The following is an 18,629-nucleotide window of genomic DNA, read 5'->3' as shown; positions in this document are numbered from 1 at the left end:
GGAAGTGGGGGGCGCTATGGGGGACTTTTGGGATAGCATTGGAAATGTAATTGAGGAAAATATGTAATAAAAATATTAAAAATTAAAAAAAAAAGAAATGAACATGTTAAAGTAGGTTCCCGGCAAAACTTTATTATTATATTACACTATAAGCATAATATGGATAAAAGATTCTTTACACATATGGTCTAGGTATGTCACATAACTGTGCAAAAAGTGCAAGAGGAGGTCAGTTTCGATGAAGGAACTGTTTGTGTTCATGGTCTCAGAAGTTTCAGTTGGTAATGACTTGGTCCTGTTGCTTTTGGACCTATGGTGAGGCAGAATATCACAGCAGAAAGCCCATAGTAGAGTAAGGCTACTCATTGTATAGCTACTGGTAGCAAAGAGAGAAGGGCTATCCCCCTGATATCCTCTCCAAGACTGTGGCCCCTCACAGTGAACCAACTTCCTCCTTCTAGACTCCATTTCCCAAGGTCCACCAACTCCAACCAAGACTGTGCCCCCTCCCACTGAACTAACTTCCTTATTCTAGACACCATCTCCCAAGGTCCATCAAATCTCAGTAGCACTGTTGCCATTGAACTGGTCTTTAACAAATGGGCCACAAGGAAGCATGCCAGATCTGGCTTATTGCATCTGTCATTAATGGCAGCCAGAGAGTTATTTATTCCTTGTTTTACTTTCCAAAACAACATTGTGGAATATAAGACCTTTAAGTGAATTAGAAGAGTTAGGGAGATGGCCCCATGGTTTAGAATGCTTGCTACTCATGCAGAAGACCTGAGTTCAGTTCTCAGCATCCAAATCAGGAAGTTCACAACTGCCTGTAACACCCACTTCAGGGGTCCAGTGCCCCTTTTATGGCCTTTACAGGGCACATACTTGCATGTGTACATTGCATGTGCATGTAAAAACACAGTGTGCATGCACATACACATAATTGAAATAAAAATAAATCATCTTAGAGTATTAAGCTGGGGATATCCACTTGTTACTTTCTTAACATGCTGAAGGGTGTATGTTCAATCCTTAGCACTGTAAATAAATATGTTCTTCCCAAAGAGAATTAGACAGTCATTACATACAACCTTGAAAAACACTCAGAAAAACTTAACCTTACTAGATAATGAAAGGAGAGTGGCTGAGTGGATCAGCAGTTAAAAGCATGTACTGACACACTGCTTTGCAGAGGGCCACTGTTGGCTGTCAGCACCCATATCAGGAAGCTCTCGGACACTTGTAACTCCTACTACTGGAGATCTGACACCCTCTTCTGGTCTCGGAAGGGTCCCACACTCATGTGCATATACCACTATATACATAATTAAAATCATTTTAAAAATGGATAATCTCATATTCCAGAGGTAAACCCCTGAGGACATATGAATACATGTTTTTTACAGTCTGTGTCTGTGTGTGAATATTTATGGTTATGAGGTCAAATTTCACATACATTTTCAATTAAAGTAATGTTGCTGCATTTTCCCCATTGTGATTTGATATCTGCTCTCACCATCTATATGGGCCAGTTCTATCCTTGCTTTATAATTATGAAGCTCATTGGTTTTCAGATAAACCTCCCCAGTGTACATCCCCCTGTGAGTTTTTGAGAAACACACACGCCATAAGAACTTTTGGTTCAGCTCTTTGAGAAACGTATTGCACTTTATTGCAAATTCAGTTGCCACACAAACATTAGTAGCAATGATTAGTTGTATAGCTGGAAGACTTTATCTTTAATAAATCTTTTCTGCAGGTTATTTGGCCAAAGAACCCTTACTGATATGACTTACACATAAGGGACTCTCAGAACTAGAGTTCTGTAAAACAGAACTTTGAAGTAGTCAGGAGATTCTAAAGTGGTTGTGATTTTGTTTAGTGATATCTTATCAGACTTACAATACTAATGCTTTATTTGCAGTATGAATGACTTGATAATTATTAGCATGTTTTCAGAACATAGAGACTAAATATGTTCTCCTCAAACTTTGTGCTAACCTTGAACTTGAGTTCACGTATCTGAATTATAATAGTGTTGCTTAACATTTTAAAATGGAACATTGGAATTTAAATCACCCATTCTTTTCATGCCCACTTAACTTCTTCATGTTTGCTCTAATCTACAGGTCTGGCAAGAGCAAAATCCGTCCCTAGCCACACATACTCCAATGAAGTGGTTACCTTGTGGTACAGACCTCCAGATGTTCTTCTGGGCTCTACAGAATATTCCACCTGCCTTGACATGTGGTGAGAAATGAGTACCCTATCTAATCTGTGTGCCATGATTTGTCTGGGCCAAACCTAGACAAACATCTAACAGTTTTGACAAAGATTAATGGTGAGGGAGTCTTGCCTATGTGTGGCTGTGCTGTTGCCTTTTAAAAATCTGATTGGTAATGGGACCTCATCAGAGTCTGCTCCAGATGGTGCCCCTTAATAGTTCTTGATGGAGAAGGTCAGAGGCTTTTTGTCTGACTTTCAGAACTGTAATTTTCTGTGAGGTCATAATTTATGGTTTATTTTATGACGAGGAAGTGGGTATCTTCAAAGAGCAGTAGACCTAGAATTAGGAGACAAATGTTTTTATTTACTACAAAGCTCTGGTAATTGGTTTGATGGGAAGCTATTGATACTGATTTTCCAAAATGAAATGCCATGAGGGTTTTTTTTTTTAAATATCTAATAATTTCAGGATAGTGTCAATTCATGCAGTAGTTCACCAGCTATTAAAAATCTTTAAAAATTAAAATGACTGATAATATTTGTTCCATATTTGTTAATACTGGCAAACTACTCTGTATTCCCATTTATATAAAATACAAATTATAATCATCAAAGGGAATGAATCTGACTCTTAACACTCGGGAGAGAGTCACGCATGGATATTGAGCACGACTTTTCCTATTCTAGATTCACAGTTGGAAAAATAATTCATGAAGCTTGTGACTATTTTATAACAGAGCCATCATTCCTGAATGATTACGCTGCTGTATTTAGAATTTAGCTCCATGATCCTATAATATTTATGGCCTCAGTAAAACTTCAGTGTGTATTATTTATTTTCCTCTTGTGTAGTTACTTCTGCCTCATCCCCAACAATCTTGGCTTTTAAAAATTAGACACTGAGTCCTAGCTTCTTAGATTGTCTATTTCATATAAAAACAATACATTAAGAAAACAATCAAGTTCCTTGCGATGGATAACATGGGGACTTTCTCAATGTGTGAGGAAAATACATAATAAAAAAATATTTAAAAAGAAACAAAAAAAGAAAGTACAAGCAAAAAAAAAAAAAAAGATTTCCCTAGATATGGGGCTTGCTGCTCTGTGGAGCCACAGAAATAATCTGCAGCATCTTATGAGCACATAGTTATCATCTTAGGTTTTTATATATATATAAAATATATATATCTTTCAATAGCATTGTAAAAGAATCTAGGCAATCAAACACCCGAAGATTTGTTATCAAAGATTTGTTATCATAAATTTATATATCTCATCATAAATCCAATCATATTTTAATGATATTCTAAGGTCCCAAGACCTGTCACCACCTGTCATTCAGTGGCTGAGTTGATGCATCTTTTCATCACACATACTTCCTGACGTTGGCTTTTTAATGTTTATTTACTCTTTATTTAGTTAATATTTTTTCTTAAGGATGGGCCTATCTTTGAGCAACGTAGATACTTAGATCACTAGTTCTAATTGGGGAAGGTTGGAGATAAAGACCAATGCTCACAATGCTCACAGCTAGGTATGTGTTAGTTGCCTTCTCAATCCCTTGCTGCTTTCTGCTGTTAGTTGAGAGTTGGCAATGCAAACAATAATTATATCACAGTCGTGAGTTATAAAATGTTTCCTTTTTATTTTCTGCATGAGGATATAGTAATCTTTCAGTGAGTTCAGCTAAGGTTTCTACTAATAAAATGTAGCTTTGAAATAATTGTGGTGTGGAGCCAATTTTATCTTAGTTGCTTGGCAATTTAGTCAAGATTATACTCTCTGGAATATAAGAAACTCTTCTGCCTGTGCCTCTGGCTCAATTAGGAGAAAAAAAAACATTAAAAATGTTCTCTAAGGGGTTAGGTACATGGCTTAGTTATGAAGCCCTTGCAAGTGTCATGACCTAAGTTTAGCATGGTGGCACATGTATGTAACCCCAGAACAGGGGATGAGAAGATGGATAGGACACTGGACCTCAACTAAGCAAATCAGTGGTTTCCAAGTTCAGGAACTGTGATGGTTTGTATATTCTTGGGCCAGGGAGTGGCACCATTTGGAGGTGTGGCCTTGTTGGAATAGGTGTGACCTGGTTGGAGTAGGTGTGTCACTGTGGATGTGGGTATAAGATCCTCACCCTAGTTGCCTGGAAGTCAGTCTTCCACTAGCAGCCTTTGGATGAAGATGTAGAACTCTCAGCTCCTCCTGCACCATGCCTGCCTGGATACTGCCATGCTCCCACCTTGATGATAATGGACTGAACCTCTGAACCTGTAAGCCAGCCCCAATTAAATGTAGTTTTTGTAAGACTTTCCTTGGTTATGGTGTCTGTTCACAGCAGTAAAACCCTAACTAAGGGACAGACCTTGTCTCAAAAATTAAGGTGGACAGCAAAGACACCACTGATCTCTGGCCTTATTGTGATACACATTTGTGTGTACACTCATTCATACAAACTGACACATATGTACAAAACAAAACCACAAGGATGTTTACGAATTTGAGTTATTGCCTAGTTGGAGGACCTGAATTCAGGCTCTAAAACCAATGTACAATTGTAAATATTCTGTACAGGCAGAGCTTGAAATCTTACTTTCTAGTCATCCTAGCCTACTTGAAGAACTTGAAGCCAGTGAGGGAACTGCCCTTCTCCCTTAAAGATAGAGAGCTTTGTGAAAAACATCACTCAGAGCTGACCTCTGACCTCCATATGTATGCACATTCACACATATGCCAGTACAAACACACACACATGTACACATGCATGCATATGCACACACAGGGTGGTATAGGGAAAATGTTCTTTATAGTATCAAGTACAGGGTGGTCTCAGACTTGCTAAAATATTTGTTTCTTCCATTGTTTGTTTTCTAAGCTGTCCAACTTCACTCCCTATTCTGACCCTACCCCATGTGTGTGAGTGATGGTTTGGGTACTAGCTGCCAATTGGCTTCGAACAGAGACATGGTCATTGGATATAAAGGCATCTGTTATTAAGAGGAGGGGAAAAAACTGATAGAAAATAGTGGACCCCAAGTGCCCTTTTGTTCCCATGCCAAGATTATGCATTGCCAGAAACAGCTAGCAAATGTGTCAGGGTTGAGCAGTCCCCCCATGCTTATTTTCAGTTCATTTCCAAGCCCTAAAACTTATGTCGATGCTATGCCTGTCATTCTGAATCTAATGTCGTTCCAAGCAATTTTCTAAAGGCTGTTTTGCTATTTTGCTATAAATCAAGGAAAAATGCATGTCTTTCCCATGAGAGGGACATTCACAAGGCACTGATTTTTTTTTTTTTTTTTTGCATAATCAATGGCATCGAGGCAGGATATTCAGACACCTGGAAATGGGATTGTAATTGAACCATGGCTCAGCTGCACCAAAAAAGAAATACAAATATTAACCCAGGGAGGCAGGTGGCAGGAGTTCCGGGCTATTTTTACAGTTCATTTACTGTCCTGGGGCTTCAGGGCAGTAACTAAGAACTGATGATCCCTACACAGTGTTAAATGGCCACAGGCACTAAAAATATTAATGAAGACACATATGCAGTAACACTGTCAGCATGTGATGGAAGTCAGAGCTGGCACTCTTAGGAGCTTCTCCTGTCGGTCTCCAACACCCAGGCAATGTGTGAACGCCAAGCGCAAGTTGAGCCTTCAAACAAGGTGGTTTCGATACCTTTGTTTCCCTTCCTAAAGGAAGATTGAAGCAACAGAATCAAATCGAATGATGCCTCTTGTAAAAAGCCTGATAATTCTTGGATGCTGTAGCTCCTGGAAAGTCAGAGCAGGGGACATCATTGCTGAGCTTTGACTCCAGAGAGATTCCCAGGGTTCTGAAAAGCATGGGAAGGGGAGCGTGGATGTGAGAGCAACTCATCTGTGTAGTTCTTCACCTGCTAGAGAGCACAGTTTTTACTGTGGAGCGCAGTGTTTTAATAAGCTTATATTCCTTCTTTATGCCCAGGATTGGGTTGCAGCTGCACTCATTCTCAAAATCAGAACACAGTTGGGGATTATTTTACAGGTTTAATTTTTAATGTCAGATAACTAAATTATCTACTGTTAATAAATGACCATCTCATCAAAGGCCTTGTGCTTTCCAGGGAGCGGGTGGCATCAATTGCATTGTCCCCAACACAGTATGCAAAGAACGATGGCGTGCCAAGCGCTTCCTATCATCATCTTTAAAGCTAATTAACATATTAACTATGCCTGTCAAAATGTGGGGTAGATCATTTATAAATAAGTCTGTCAAACATAATGAGATTGCATATTAAATCACCTTTTCTCTATTACCTCTCTGATTTCAGATTAAAATGAATTTACTTAACATCATAGCAGCTGGGTGGTTTGGAAAAAACAATCTGTGCAAGTCGTAATGTATAAGGAAATGTCTGCATTAAAATTGATTTTAATACATTAGGAAGAATATTGCCTATTTATTAAGTATCATAAGGCCTTTTGGCATTGCTTCATATTGCTTAATGGCCTCTATATTGACAGTATCCAGTGCCCACCATCATCCTTGCTGATCTTTCTGTCTTGAACCATGGCAATTTATAAAATAAAATTTCTTAAGACTTGGGTTTATTTACCATTATTTTAAGAGGAAGAGCCATAAATGAACTTTGCTATACCTCCTACCCTGAACATAATTTATTCTATGTAAAGCCTATGTTATTTTGAAAACTTGACCAATAATAATAATAATAATAATAATAAATAGGTATTTCATTGGCCATAAACTGCAAGTAAGCCCTGATATGCTTGAAATTGCTTCCCTATTATGCAGTAAAGTCAACAACACACATCAAAGATGAGTGGTTTAGTGAAGGTCATAGCCAACCATCAGCCTCTAGGGCAGCCTCCTCTGCACCGCTTTGTCTTTATAACATCCGGTACTCTTTCATAAGATTTCTAAAATATTGGTATTATTTCACTACTAATGTAACGCTAAAGGGTGAACAAAGCACTTTGTGATATATTATATATACTTCAGCCCATGCTGGGTCTCTTGTGCAGCTCTACTATTTTGGGTGTCTTTGATTCTCAAAGCCTGTGCCCCATCTCTCTCTCCTGATAGCTTTTCTCTGTTATCTTCTACTCTCTAATTATATTCAAGGAAGACTTAAAAGGAAACAAGGCAGGAATAATTGAGTTGAGTACATTTTCATGATACTACTATCTATGTTGACATACATTTTCCCAACCCCTAATCATTATTCAATTTTCACTTCTCGTGAAGTGAGTGCATCCATTTTTAAAAGCGGTGTCAAGTAAGAATGAGACTTTGGATTCCTGATTGACAACAGTCATCTCTCTGTCAAGTTTGCATGTTTTCTAATTATTGCAGTCATAAGGACAAGAAAGATATGAAACATTCATTGTCAAATTCAACAGCTTTCTAATGGCTCTAAAGCAGTGCTCAAGTAATGCGTGCTTCAACTTGCTTACTGACAGTGGGATGCAACAGAACAGAAGCAGTAAGACAACCACAAAAAAAGGCCCACCTGGTCCAGGATGCAGCCATACTTTGTAGTCATTTACATCTAATGAGGCCTCTTACATTTGAGCTACCATATAATTCATCCATGGAGAATGACACCTTCAAAAATTAATAATTCTGCAAGGATAATAGGTACACAGAATCTAAGTGTGTCATGTGACTTAAAATACACCAGAGCAACAATTGTTTCTATATTTCAGTCAGAAGAGATTTGGTATATTTTAGTGTTCGAGTCACACCTAAGGACTATTGCCCACCAAAACATTCTACAGGAAATTTATTATTGTAAGGTTTCTTGGTCAGTACATCCCTCTAACCCTGTCTGATTGTGAAACTGTAGGACGACTGCCAAGACAGCAAGACTGCCAAGAGTTACATCTGGAATGACGGAGAGAAGCTTCTTAAATGCATGGTCATAGTTTTTGCATCTTGTCCTTTATCAGTACATGTCTCTGAGACAAACCATGTATTTTAGTCAATATATTTGGCCACTTTGTAGTAATGATGATATATAGGATGAATATGTATGTAGTCTCTCCTGCTAAATGTGTGTAAAACAAATTACATTTCACCTAATTCTTTTAACACCATTGGCAATGTAACTGCCTACCCACAAATGGATTCCTGAGTGAAATTTTAAAGGGACAGTCACAGAGACTAAGCTGCATGGCATTAGTGTAACATTGGCGTCATCCACTGCCTCACTAGCTTGGGAGCCTGGAACAGGATGATGGCAAGAAATTCTTGAGAAATATAAAACGATATAAATATTGAAAGTTGTATTCTTATTGCCTTTTGGAGCTGAGAGTCAACCAAATTAAAAGTCTTGTGTTCCTGTTGGGCTGTGGCATCCACGGCTGCTGTGGATTATGACAGTGGATGGGAGATGCTATATCTGATTTTAAGGAATGACCATACAGTCTTTGTCTTTGGAATTAGAATTTTTAGCTCAAGAGTTTTTCATATTACATGGGGAGCAAGGCATGCGTACAATATGATTCTGTGTTTTAATCTCACAATATGTAAATTAAGGAATGTCACATGTAGGTTAATTTTTTTGATGTGTGTGGTATATATATTCTTGTACACAATGCATATGTGTGTATATACATATACATAAGTGTTCATCTTATATATTCATACACATGTTTGTACATGTATGAAAACCCGACAGCATTGTTGAGTCTTCCTATGTTACACTTTACCTTATTAATTTATTCATTCATATATTCATTTGTTCATTCTGTAATCTGTTTATTTAAAGGCAGTTCTGTCAGTGAACCTGGAGCTCCTAGGTTCATTAAGACTTGCTTGCCATGAGGTCCAGGGACCTTCCTGTCTCTACCCCCCTGCTTTGGGACTGCAGATGCATGGCATCATTCCTGGCTTTGTATGTGTGTGCTTGGAATCCAAACCCAGGTCCTTTGCTTGTGCAGCAACCACTGTGTGGATGAGCCATCTCCTCATCCCCGCTTATGATATAAGTTGGCTATATGTTTACATAGAAATATTTTTCAGAATATGAAATGCTTTGCTTTTTAAAGTAGGGGCTATGCTTAACAAAAACTTACTGAAGCCCCAGTCAGCCTCCTTCCCCCACTGTTTGCTCCAGGTCCAACATAGTTAATCAAAGCTTTCAACTATTCTTATCAGTTTCCAGATGGAGAACTATGACAATAAAACTTATTTCCAGCATAGCTGGTTAACTAACAACTACCAAAACGAGTCAAGAGCAGGGCCAGAGATCTAATTTCCTCATGGTTACCCTTTCATCTCTCAGGAGCATTTTCAATGCTCGTAGTATGCTATCCACCTCACAAGTGCCACCTAGTTGTTTGCCTTGCTATCTCTTAAGTTATTATACTGATCGATTTGCATTGGAGAGCTAATCTATGGCCTTGTTCATGCAAATAACTTTGATTTATTTTTTTGGAGATTATACTAAGTGGTTATTATGGAGGAAGAAGACTTTACCCTCCAGAAACCTTGTCCCACTCCACTCTTAGTCTCCCTGTGTAGAATATGCATTACAGTTTTATGCATGAGTACTCAAATATAATAAGTCAGGTAGTGTTCATGATTATATATCTTTTATTGTATAATATTTTAGATTTTCTAATTACATTTAGTTTTCTAGTTTCTTTGCTTTTATATATATATTTCTAATTATTTATGGTTTCAAAATGTTTTGAAACATATGAAAAACATTTACCAAATGCTCAGACATATCTATATGTCATATATATTAACTTTTAAGATTGTATTTAATTATATCATTTCTCCATTTTTCTCTTTGCAAGCCTTTCCATATATCTATCCCCAATCTACTTCACATTCATGGCCTCTTGTTATCACTAATTGTTATTGCTGGCTACATATATACATACATATATACATACATACATACATACATACATTTCTAAATATAGCATGTTGAGTCCATATAATACTTTTTGTATGCATGTTTTTAGGGCTGTTGGACAATGGACAACCAAATTGTTGTTCACTTCCCAGGAGAGGACCACATCTCTTGCCCCAGGTTTACCAGGTTGTATGTAGTTCTTTATGTTGGGTTGAGGCCTCCGCAAGCTTTTCCCTGGCCAAGTTCCTAGCTGTTCTCCTTTTTTAGATCATCAGTGGAAGTCATGTTAGTGAGATGTTATGTTACTAGGAGACACAATATCACAGCAAAGTCCCTGTTCCTCTTGCTTTTAGAATTGTACCACTCTCTTACACTATGTTCCCTAAGCCTTAACTGTGGGAATGTTTTGTACTGTTTTGTAAGTCAGCCATCTTTAAGGAGTGCATTATGTTAAAAATATGTGTGTATACATTTTAAAGATTTATTTTTAATCTCTGTGTATGTGTGTTAATATGAGTATATGCCATAAATATATAGGTTTATACAGAGGCCAGAAGGAGGTGTCAGATCCCCTGGACCTAGAATTATAGGAAGTTGTGAGCCACCTACTGTGGGTACTGGGAAGCACACTAGGGCCCCCTGGACGAGAAGGAAGTGCTCTAAAAGCTGAGCCATCTCCAGCCCCACTATACCATGTAAATTCATCAAATCAGAAAAATAAGCATGACCATTTGTATTTGTTACTATCCTTAGTACTGTGTTCAAATCCTTGACATGAAGAAATTTAAGTGAAAGGGGGTTTATTTTGGTCACACAGTCTCTCCCAAGAGGACGTCTTGACATCAGGTGCATAAGGTACATCTACAGTCAGGAAGCAGCAAGCGACAAAAGCGGATGCTCAGCTTGCTGCTTGCTTTCCATGTAGTCTGGGTACTCAGTCCAGGTTATGGTTCCACACACATGAGGATGCACTTCTATCTCATCTCATCTTATCATCTATGATCTCTCACAGATGGGGCCAGATATTTGTCTTCAAAATGATGGTAGATACTCTCAAGTTGACAATCAGTATAAACAACCCACAAGTCTATTCCTGGTCAACTTGACAGTCTGACGTGTACATAGTTAGGTGAAATATGAGCATGCATGTGATAATATATGTTATATGATGGTACAATTTATAGATAAAATATATATTATATAATTGATCATGTTTCCTTTTTATGGTTTCAAATAGAATCTTTCTTCAGGTGTAAGAGAGATACTTGCCTCTTTGCTAATTTTTGTAAATGTGTTATAATGAATGGAGGGACCAGTTGACCATTCAGTTCATATATCTTCAAAGCTTGATTTTCATCATAAATTGACTAGAATTGGGGTCACCTCGCAGACATACCTCTAGGCATGTCTTGAGGGAGATTCCAGAGAAGTTAAACTGGGGAAAGAAATCACACCCTGAAAGCGGGTGTTGTCATCATTTTGGGTTGGGTCCTCCGCTGGAAAGAAAAACAAAAACAAAAAGAAAGCCTAGCACTGGGGAATCTCTGGTCTAAGAAGGTGAAGAGGCAAGGCCAAGAGCTGCTTCTGCTGTCATATCTTCCCCATTGTAATGGATGACAACCTCAGATCATGAGTCTCAATTCTTGTCCAGTACAGGTCACAGTAACTGAGAAAGGTTACTAATACAGTCCTATATGGCCATAGAGCTGGTGTTTTCTGCAGGAAACTCTCTGAAATCAATGTCATTGGCTGATTTTTGGTTCTTCAGAAGCTCATAACTGGTGGATAGAAGACAGGAGCTTTTGGTCACACTTTTCACTTTTGGTCACACAATTCACACACCTTTCATTGAATTCCACTTTGTTCTTCTCAAAGCCTGCCCATTTTCTGCTGCAAGTTTACTTTTTACCTTTGAAGCTGTTTGGTCCAATTTAATCTATCCTGCTGGTATGTGTTGGAGAAGAGGGGGCTGGTGAGAGCAATCCAACTGGACAGTTTCTTCTTTCCCCAAAGTTCTGATCATCCATCCTATTATCAGCTGTCAGGTTCATCTCCACAATGTTTAGAGCCTGTCTGTGTCTCCATGTGCTTAGCCTTGTCTAAGTTGCTAAATTCAGATCCTCTCACTACAACTTGGAATTGCTGCCTTTGGCCTGTGGAGATCATTATACCTTCATGCACAACTGACAAGTTATCTCTCATCCAAGTGCCTTCTTTTGTGTGTTTTAATTTCTTCTTGTTTGTGTTTTAGTTTGGTTTAATTTTATTTTCCTAATCTGCTACAGTGGTCTTCTTGGGAGGAAAGAGGCACCATACATTTTGCTCTTCTTTCCTTGTTGATAATTCAATATTCATGGTTTTAACTATGAAGAGCAGGCTGCTAGAGTCCTTGTTCCCTGAGTGGGAGCCAGTGAAATGAGATAGCAATGGAGCAAACTTTGGGACTGCCAGCCTCTAGGTGTGCTGGTGGAAACAGATAATTCATACTACTCAGTAGTAAAATAAAAATAACTTTGCATAGGAAAACAAACTCTACAATAAAACCAGATTTTGATTTATGAGCCAGTTAGGAAGGGAGATAACACCTGAATTCATATTTATTAAAAGAAAAACATTTTCTGTGAATATAAAGAATGTATTAAAGATGGTAGTCCCTTGGAGCTATATGCTGTATGAGTCCAATATGATCTTGTTGTTAGCATAAAACGAGAGGGGCAGAGCTCAGTGGGAAGAGTGCTTCCTGGAACATCGGATGGGCCTGATCCCCACCATCACGTAAACACAGGTATAGTAGTGTCTACCTGCTGCCCCAGGGCTTGTGGTTTGGAAACATGAACATCAGAAGTTCAAGTTCATTCTGTGATACAAAGTGAGTTGAAAGCCAGCAGGCACTACATGGGTCTGTTTCAATGGAAAGATTAATTATCAAGACATTAGAAAATTTCTAGGTCAGTCAAACTACGAAGACAGAATGTAGGATTGTATGCATAGGGATAACATCACTGGGTGGAAACTGAAGTGTAATTGAACAGAAACTGGCCAGCTCTATGAGTACCACTCATGGCAGTACTCAGAAAGGGGACTGAGCTGTTCCCACTGCTCAGCAGTGGGCAGAAGTGGGGGTGTGGTGCAGCTGTTACCTTTGTCCATTAGCTAGCTCTTCATGATACTGCTTTGTCTAACATACAGCCTAAGAATCATATTTTCTTTGTACATCTGTTGCATAAATTTCACTGTATTAGCAAATTATTTTCTAGTTTAGGTGCTATAGCATGCAGTTAATTAGCTAACATACTTAATGTTTTTTTTTCTAATTTTTTTCTTTGTGTGTATTGTCCTTTGATTATTAGTGCTAACCAATGTCATTAAAAGAAAAAATGAAAATAATACTATAATTTGAATATATTTTTATGTATATGAGTATTTACCTATATATATTATGTTTGCCACAAGTACACTTTGTAGGTTGAAAGAGAACACCTTATTCCTTGGAGCTGTAGTTAACAGATGGTTGTGACCTGCCATGGGGGTTCAGGGAATCTAACCTGAGAACTCTGCAAAAATGCCAGCTGTTCTTAACCACTGAGTCATGTCTCCAGCCCCAAACCAACAATTTAAAAGAATTAAAGTAAAACTTAACTAAAATAACCTATCAGTGCCTAAGAAACAGCTTGCTAAATTCCATTAAAATATTCAGAACTTTCTGTATGTAACAGGCACTTAGTGATTACTGGGACAGAACCTGAGTAGTGTGTTCTGGGGCACATGAGGGTAGTTCATCTTTGCCATGGCATTCTGTATTTCTCCTTATTCCCATGTGAGATGAGAGACTCAGTGAGCGAGATTCTTATCAAATTACATCTCCTCCAGAGCCCGGCAGGGCTTTTATCACTACTTCTGATTGATAGTTCAAACAGCTCCTCTTTTCTTCCTAGCTTTTACCATATTTGCTTTTAGAAATTGAATGTACTGAAAACCTAATGAAAATTTAACAGATTAAGACTTTATTATAGCAACTATATAAGCTCACATTTGTTTGTCCTGTTTAACTTAGAAGCTGCTTCCGAGTTTAAGTAACAGAGTGAAATCAATTTATAATAACAATGCTTTTTCTTTAATGAGCATTTTGAATGTCCAACCCCCATCTGGAGATGTCTGGTTGTGCTTCTCACACTGTTTGAAGGAGCCACAGGGGAAAAAATCAGAATATAAAACCTTCTCTAGAATTGCAGGGTAGCCCCATTCCCATGAAGACCTCCCATTGCCATGCAGTCAGTCTAGTCACTTATCACAATCATTTTGAATGACATTTTACAGAACACTCTAGAGTGGAAGGGAGCTGATTTTGTCTTGAAATAGCGCCCTCATGTATTAGTCCATTGCCAATGTCCAGTCCTTCAGTCAGTTACTAGTCTGCACAGACAACATTGCACAGCAAGCATTTGACAATGCTTAAAGAATTTACACCCTTACACCCTTTCACGAAATGTTAGCCATGACACTCTGTAGTGAAAAGGGTTCTTATCTTCCTATGTTCTATATATTTTCTGAGTTGCTAAGTGATCCTTAAATATCAGCTGCCCTATCACATATCTTAATGTGGTAGCAGTGTAATATTCATGATCAGAGTTCATCAAAATTCAGCCATGCCATTTGATGAATGGACCTAAATACCAATGCAGCATGCAACATAAATTGAATTTCAGAGTTCTCCTCAGAGGATAATAATTTATAGGAAAATTTTACTAATAATTTCTCTTCATGGTATACCAGATATGATTTCATGAGGAAAGAAGGCTTAGATAGGTCATTTTCTTGGATCTTTAAGATGCCCATAAACAGGCTTTTTCCTCCTGATTCTCTGTTTTATTACAATTTCCTGGGAGAAGCCTTAAAAATAGCTTCCTTATTCTGCATCAGCTGAAAGAGAAGCAGAAGTCAGTATTCGGAAAACGGTTTGTTTTTCTTGTTCTGCCTGGTTCATGCTTAATCCTTAGAGAGGCAACATTGATTGTGTTTCAAATGACTTCCTGCTTTAATTATTCTAAAATACAACACATAATATCCCCTTGCTGTTTAGTGTATCATTCTGCATTTTTTTTCTCCGCGTACACTTCAGTTGGCGTGTTTTCTGTTTTCCATCCACTATACCCAGTAACTACTTATCAGCAGTCTGAATGTCCCTGCTCATCGATATATGAATAACCATTATCCACACTTGTATTTCTCAAATATTAAGGTATTATTGAAGATCACCTGCTTTGTATGCTGGAGGTACTCACAGGGGTGGTAGACAGTTATTTTCTTGGCTAATTGTTTGCATTCTCAGCCCAAAGTTCTAATTCTGAACACTTGGTTTTAGGTCTGTTTTACCCAACCATCATTGTGTTCCCTGGATAGAAAACAGAATTACCATCTTAATATCTTCTCTCTAATCATGGTGACCTCATCAAAACATACTATCCTAATTGAGGTAGCAGCATAGCATAACAAAGTAGTCATCCCCTGCAGACTAGGGAGAGAAGCTTCCAGCCCTGGCCCTGAAACTGGACATGGCCTTACAAAAATGCAGTTCTTTTATAGGTTAAAAACAATCATAGACATTGCTAAGTTTTAGCATTCAAGTAATTTTCACAGCTAAATAAATGGTCTCTATGGCAACTGTTGGAATTTCTTTGGGGCATCTTATAAACAAAGATGGATTGATGACATTTTGGGGGAAACTATTATTTTGTATAAACTTGTAATCTTATGTAGTAATATTAATTATCAATCAGACGCCTCCTTTGAATGTGTACACTCCTCAGACTCATTTATGTCAATGATTGATTTGCTCATTTTAAAGGCATTTTCTGACTGTTTGTACTAGTCACTGTGCAGTTGCAGGGATGAGAAACATCCACCTTGCAGTCAACATCATATGTTATTATACAAGAATATACTTAGAACAGTGGACACTCTGAAGGAAAGGGTGATATCCTGGAAAGTGATAAGGAAATGTAGAGGTTTAATGGCCCAGCTCCCCCCCCTACTTGAGACAGCCATCTGTCTGAGTTAGGGTTTCTATTGCTGCAATGAAACAATTTGACCAAATGGCAAGTTGGGGAGGAAAGGGTTTATGCTGCTTAAAGTTTCATATCATCATCGAAGGAAGTCAGAACAGGAACTCAAACAGAGTAGGAACCAAGAAGTATGCACTAATACAGAGGCCATGGACAGGTGCTTTTTACTGCCTCACTCCTCATGTCTTGCCTAGCCAATGCTCTTATAGAACCCAGGACTACCAGCCCATGGATGGCACCACCCAAAATGACCTGGGCCCTCCCACATCGATCACTAATTTAAAAAGGCCCTACAGCCAGATTTTACAAAGGCATTTTTCTCAATTGAGGTTCCCTCCATTCAGATAACTCTAGTTTCTGTCAAGTTGACATAAAACTAGCTAGCACAGCATCTTTCTAAATTGACAGTGCTAGGTGCATTCCTGGAAGGATGTATCACTAGGACATAAAATGCCAGCACTTGTAGATAGAGATGCCCGATAGCAACTCAGAATCAGTTTGGGGGAAAGTAGGTCTGGGCAGAGAGCAAAGGGCAAGTGGCTAGAGGTTAGAAGAATGCTCAGGCTATGACAAATGACAGTTGGCTGTATTCCATGAAAGACAAGGGTTTTAGATAATTCCTGGATTTATGACTGTGGGCTGTGCAAATGATAGACAGAAAACTAAAAGGAAACAAGAAAGACAGAAATATTTGTTTTAGCACTTGATTAAGACTGATATAAGACACAGACATACACATGCTACTGAACATATATAAGTTATCATTGGAGCCTGTGGAGCACATGGCACTTTGGTGTGTTGACATCCTTGCTGTTTCTTCTTTTTTTTTTTTTAATTAGGTATTTTCCTCAATTACATTTCCAATGCTATCCAAAAAGTCCCCAATACACTCCCCCCCCCAGTCCCCCGCCTACCCACCCCCACCCCTTGGCCCTGGCATTCCCCTGTACTGGGGCATATAAAGTTGGCAAGTCCAATGGGCCTCTCTTTCCAGTGATGGCCGACTAGGCCATCTTTTGATACAAATGCAGCTAGAGTCAAGAGCTCTGGGGTACTGGTTAGTTCATAATAATGTTCCACCTATGGGGTTGCAGTTCCCTTTAGCTCCTTGGGTACTTTCTCTAGCTCCTCCATTGGGGGCCCTGTGATCCATCCAATAGCTGACTGTGAGCATCCACTTCTGTGTTTGCTAGGCCCCGGCATTGTCTCACAATGCTGTTTCTTCTTGCTCTTAACTACAGATGTGGACTCAGGTCAGAGACCTGCAAACCCCTGCTGGGACCGCCCTGGAACTCCACTCTTCAGAACCCGTTGTTCTATTTTGCTTAATTTTTATTCTGATTTGCTTACTTTGCAAATGTGTCTTCTTGGAGACATAATTTTGTTAAAGAGTTTTGAAAATGTAGTTCCAAGTTGCCCTGTCTGCTGTAACTCCACAGCATGGAATTGAATGTTTTCTAGACAGGAATTTTTTCACCCCTCACAGTCCTGGGCTTTGTGTTGTGTTCATGGCCTAAAAGCTGAGGCCTCCATAGAAGTATTTGACAAAGATATATTGTGCCTATAGGTGCCTAATGAAGCAGTAACCACGTAAATGGTGACTGGCACTTTAGTAAATTCAGCCCCTTTGGTACCCACCAAGGGCATTGCAAAGTGTAATATTTTAATCTTTTACTTTTCACCGACTCAGTGCCAGAATGAAAAGATTGCATCTGTTATGAGTAAGACATTTTCTTACTGTTATAATAAAAATTGGTGATTTATTTTTAGTCTTTTACAAGCTAATTTTCGAGACGAGAAAAGTTGGTTCGTTTTGCAAGTAGAGACATTTCTCAAGGGAAAAGTGGGATAAATATATGGCCACCTTAGTGCACAAAATAGCTCCAATTTTTATTGGAGAGTGGTGTACTTCAGCGAACCATAGCTAAATAAAATTGCCTGCTAGGTTAATTAACGAGGAAGCTTTCTGAGTTAGGGTTGCATTTAGATTGTGCTTCCCATTTAACCTAATTTAATTTAGTAGTTCATTGTTTCATTGTCGCTTTGTTCAGCCATAGCTCTAATCCGTGTTCATAGGATTTTTTTGGAGGCACCCACACTACTTTGAAAACAGAATTACCCAGATTCTTTTAGGTTCTTGCTTGTCTGTGTCTGACTTCCACCTCAGCATCACTTGTTACAAGTCTCAGGCCTCAGTCCTCACTCGGTGAGCCAGAGTCCAGGTTCTGATAGGCTCCTGCAGGACCAGCATACATATTAAACAGAGAAGTTGCTTCTCATGGTGCTTTTGGCTGGACACATGCGCTGAAGGGGAATTTCTGGTGCCAAAATAATTTTGAAAGGCAATGCAATGAAGTCACACTGACTTCTGGGTCTGTTCATCTGCTTGCCTCCTGTCACTGCTTGCAGTGTCTTGAGCTGCAGTCCTCTTGCCAGAGGTTTTGAAGATGCAGATGGTTCTAAAAGGT

At 38.7% G+C, this 18,629-nt stretch overlaps 1 protein-coding gene across 8 annotated transcripts in view; it reads left to right on the top strand.

Annotated features, from left to right (window-relative positions):
* Cdk14 (cyclin dependent kinase 14) overlaps positions 1–18,629 on the top strand; it is a 574,714-nt gene that overhangs the window by 341,129 nt on the left and 214,956 nt on the right. For all 8 annotated transcript variants that reach the window (XM_021162869.2, XM_029477257.1, XM_029477253.1 and 5 more), the window contains one exon: positions 2,130–2,250. In XM_021162869.2, coding sequence (XP_021018528.1) covers positions 2,130–2,250 — 121 coding nt within the window. The remainder of the gene's footprint in view (positions 1–2,129; positions 2,251–18,629) is intronic.

This window comes from Mus caroli, chromosome 5, assembly GCF_900094665.2.
Source record: "Mus caroli chromosome 5, CAROLI_EIJ_v1.1, whole genome shotgun sequence".
NCBI lineage: Eukaryota > Metazoa > Chordata > Mammalia > Rodentia > Muridae > Mus > Mus caroli.
The sequence above is the reverse complement of the archived record's forward strand: the minus strand, read 5'-3'. Positions and strand labels throughout refer to the sequence as shown.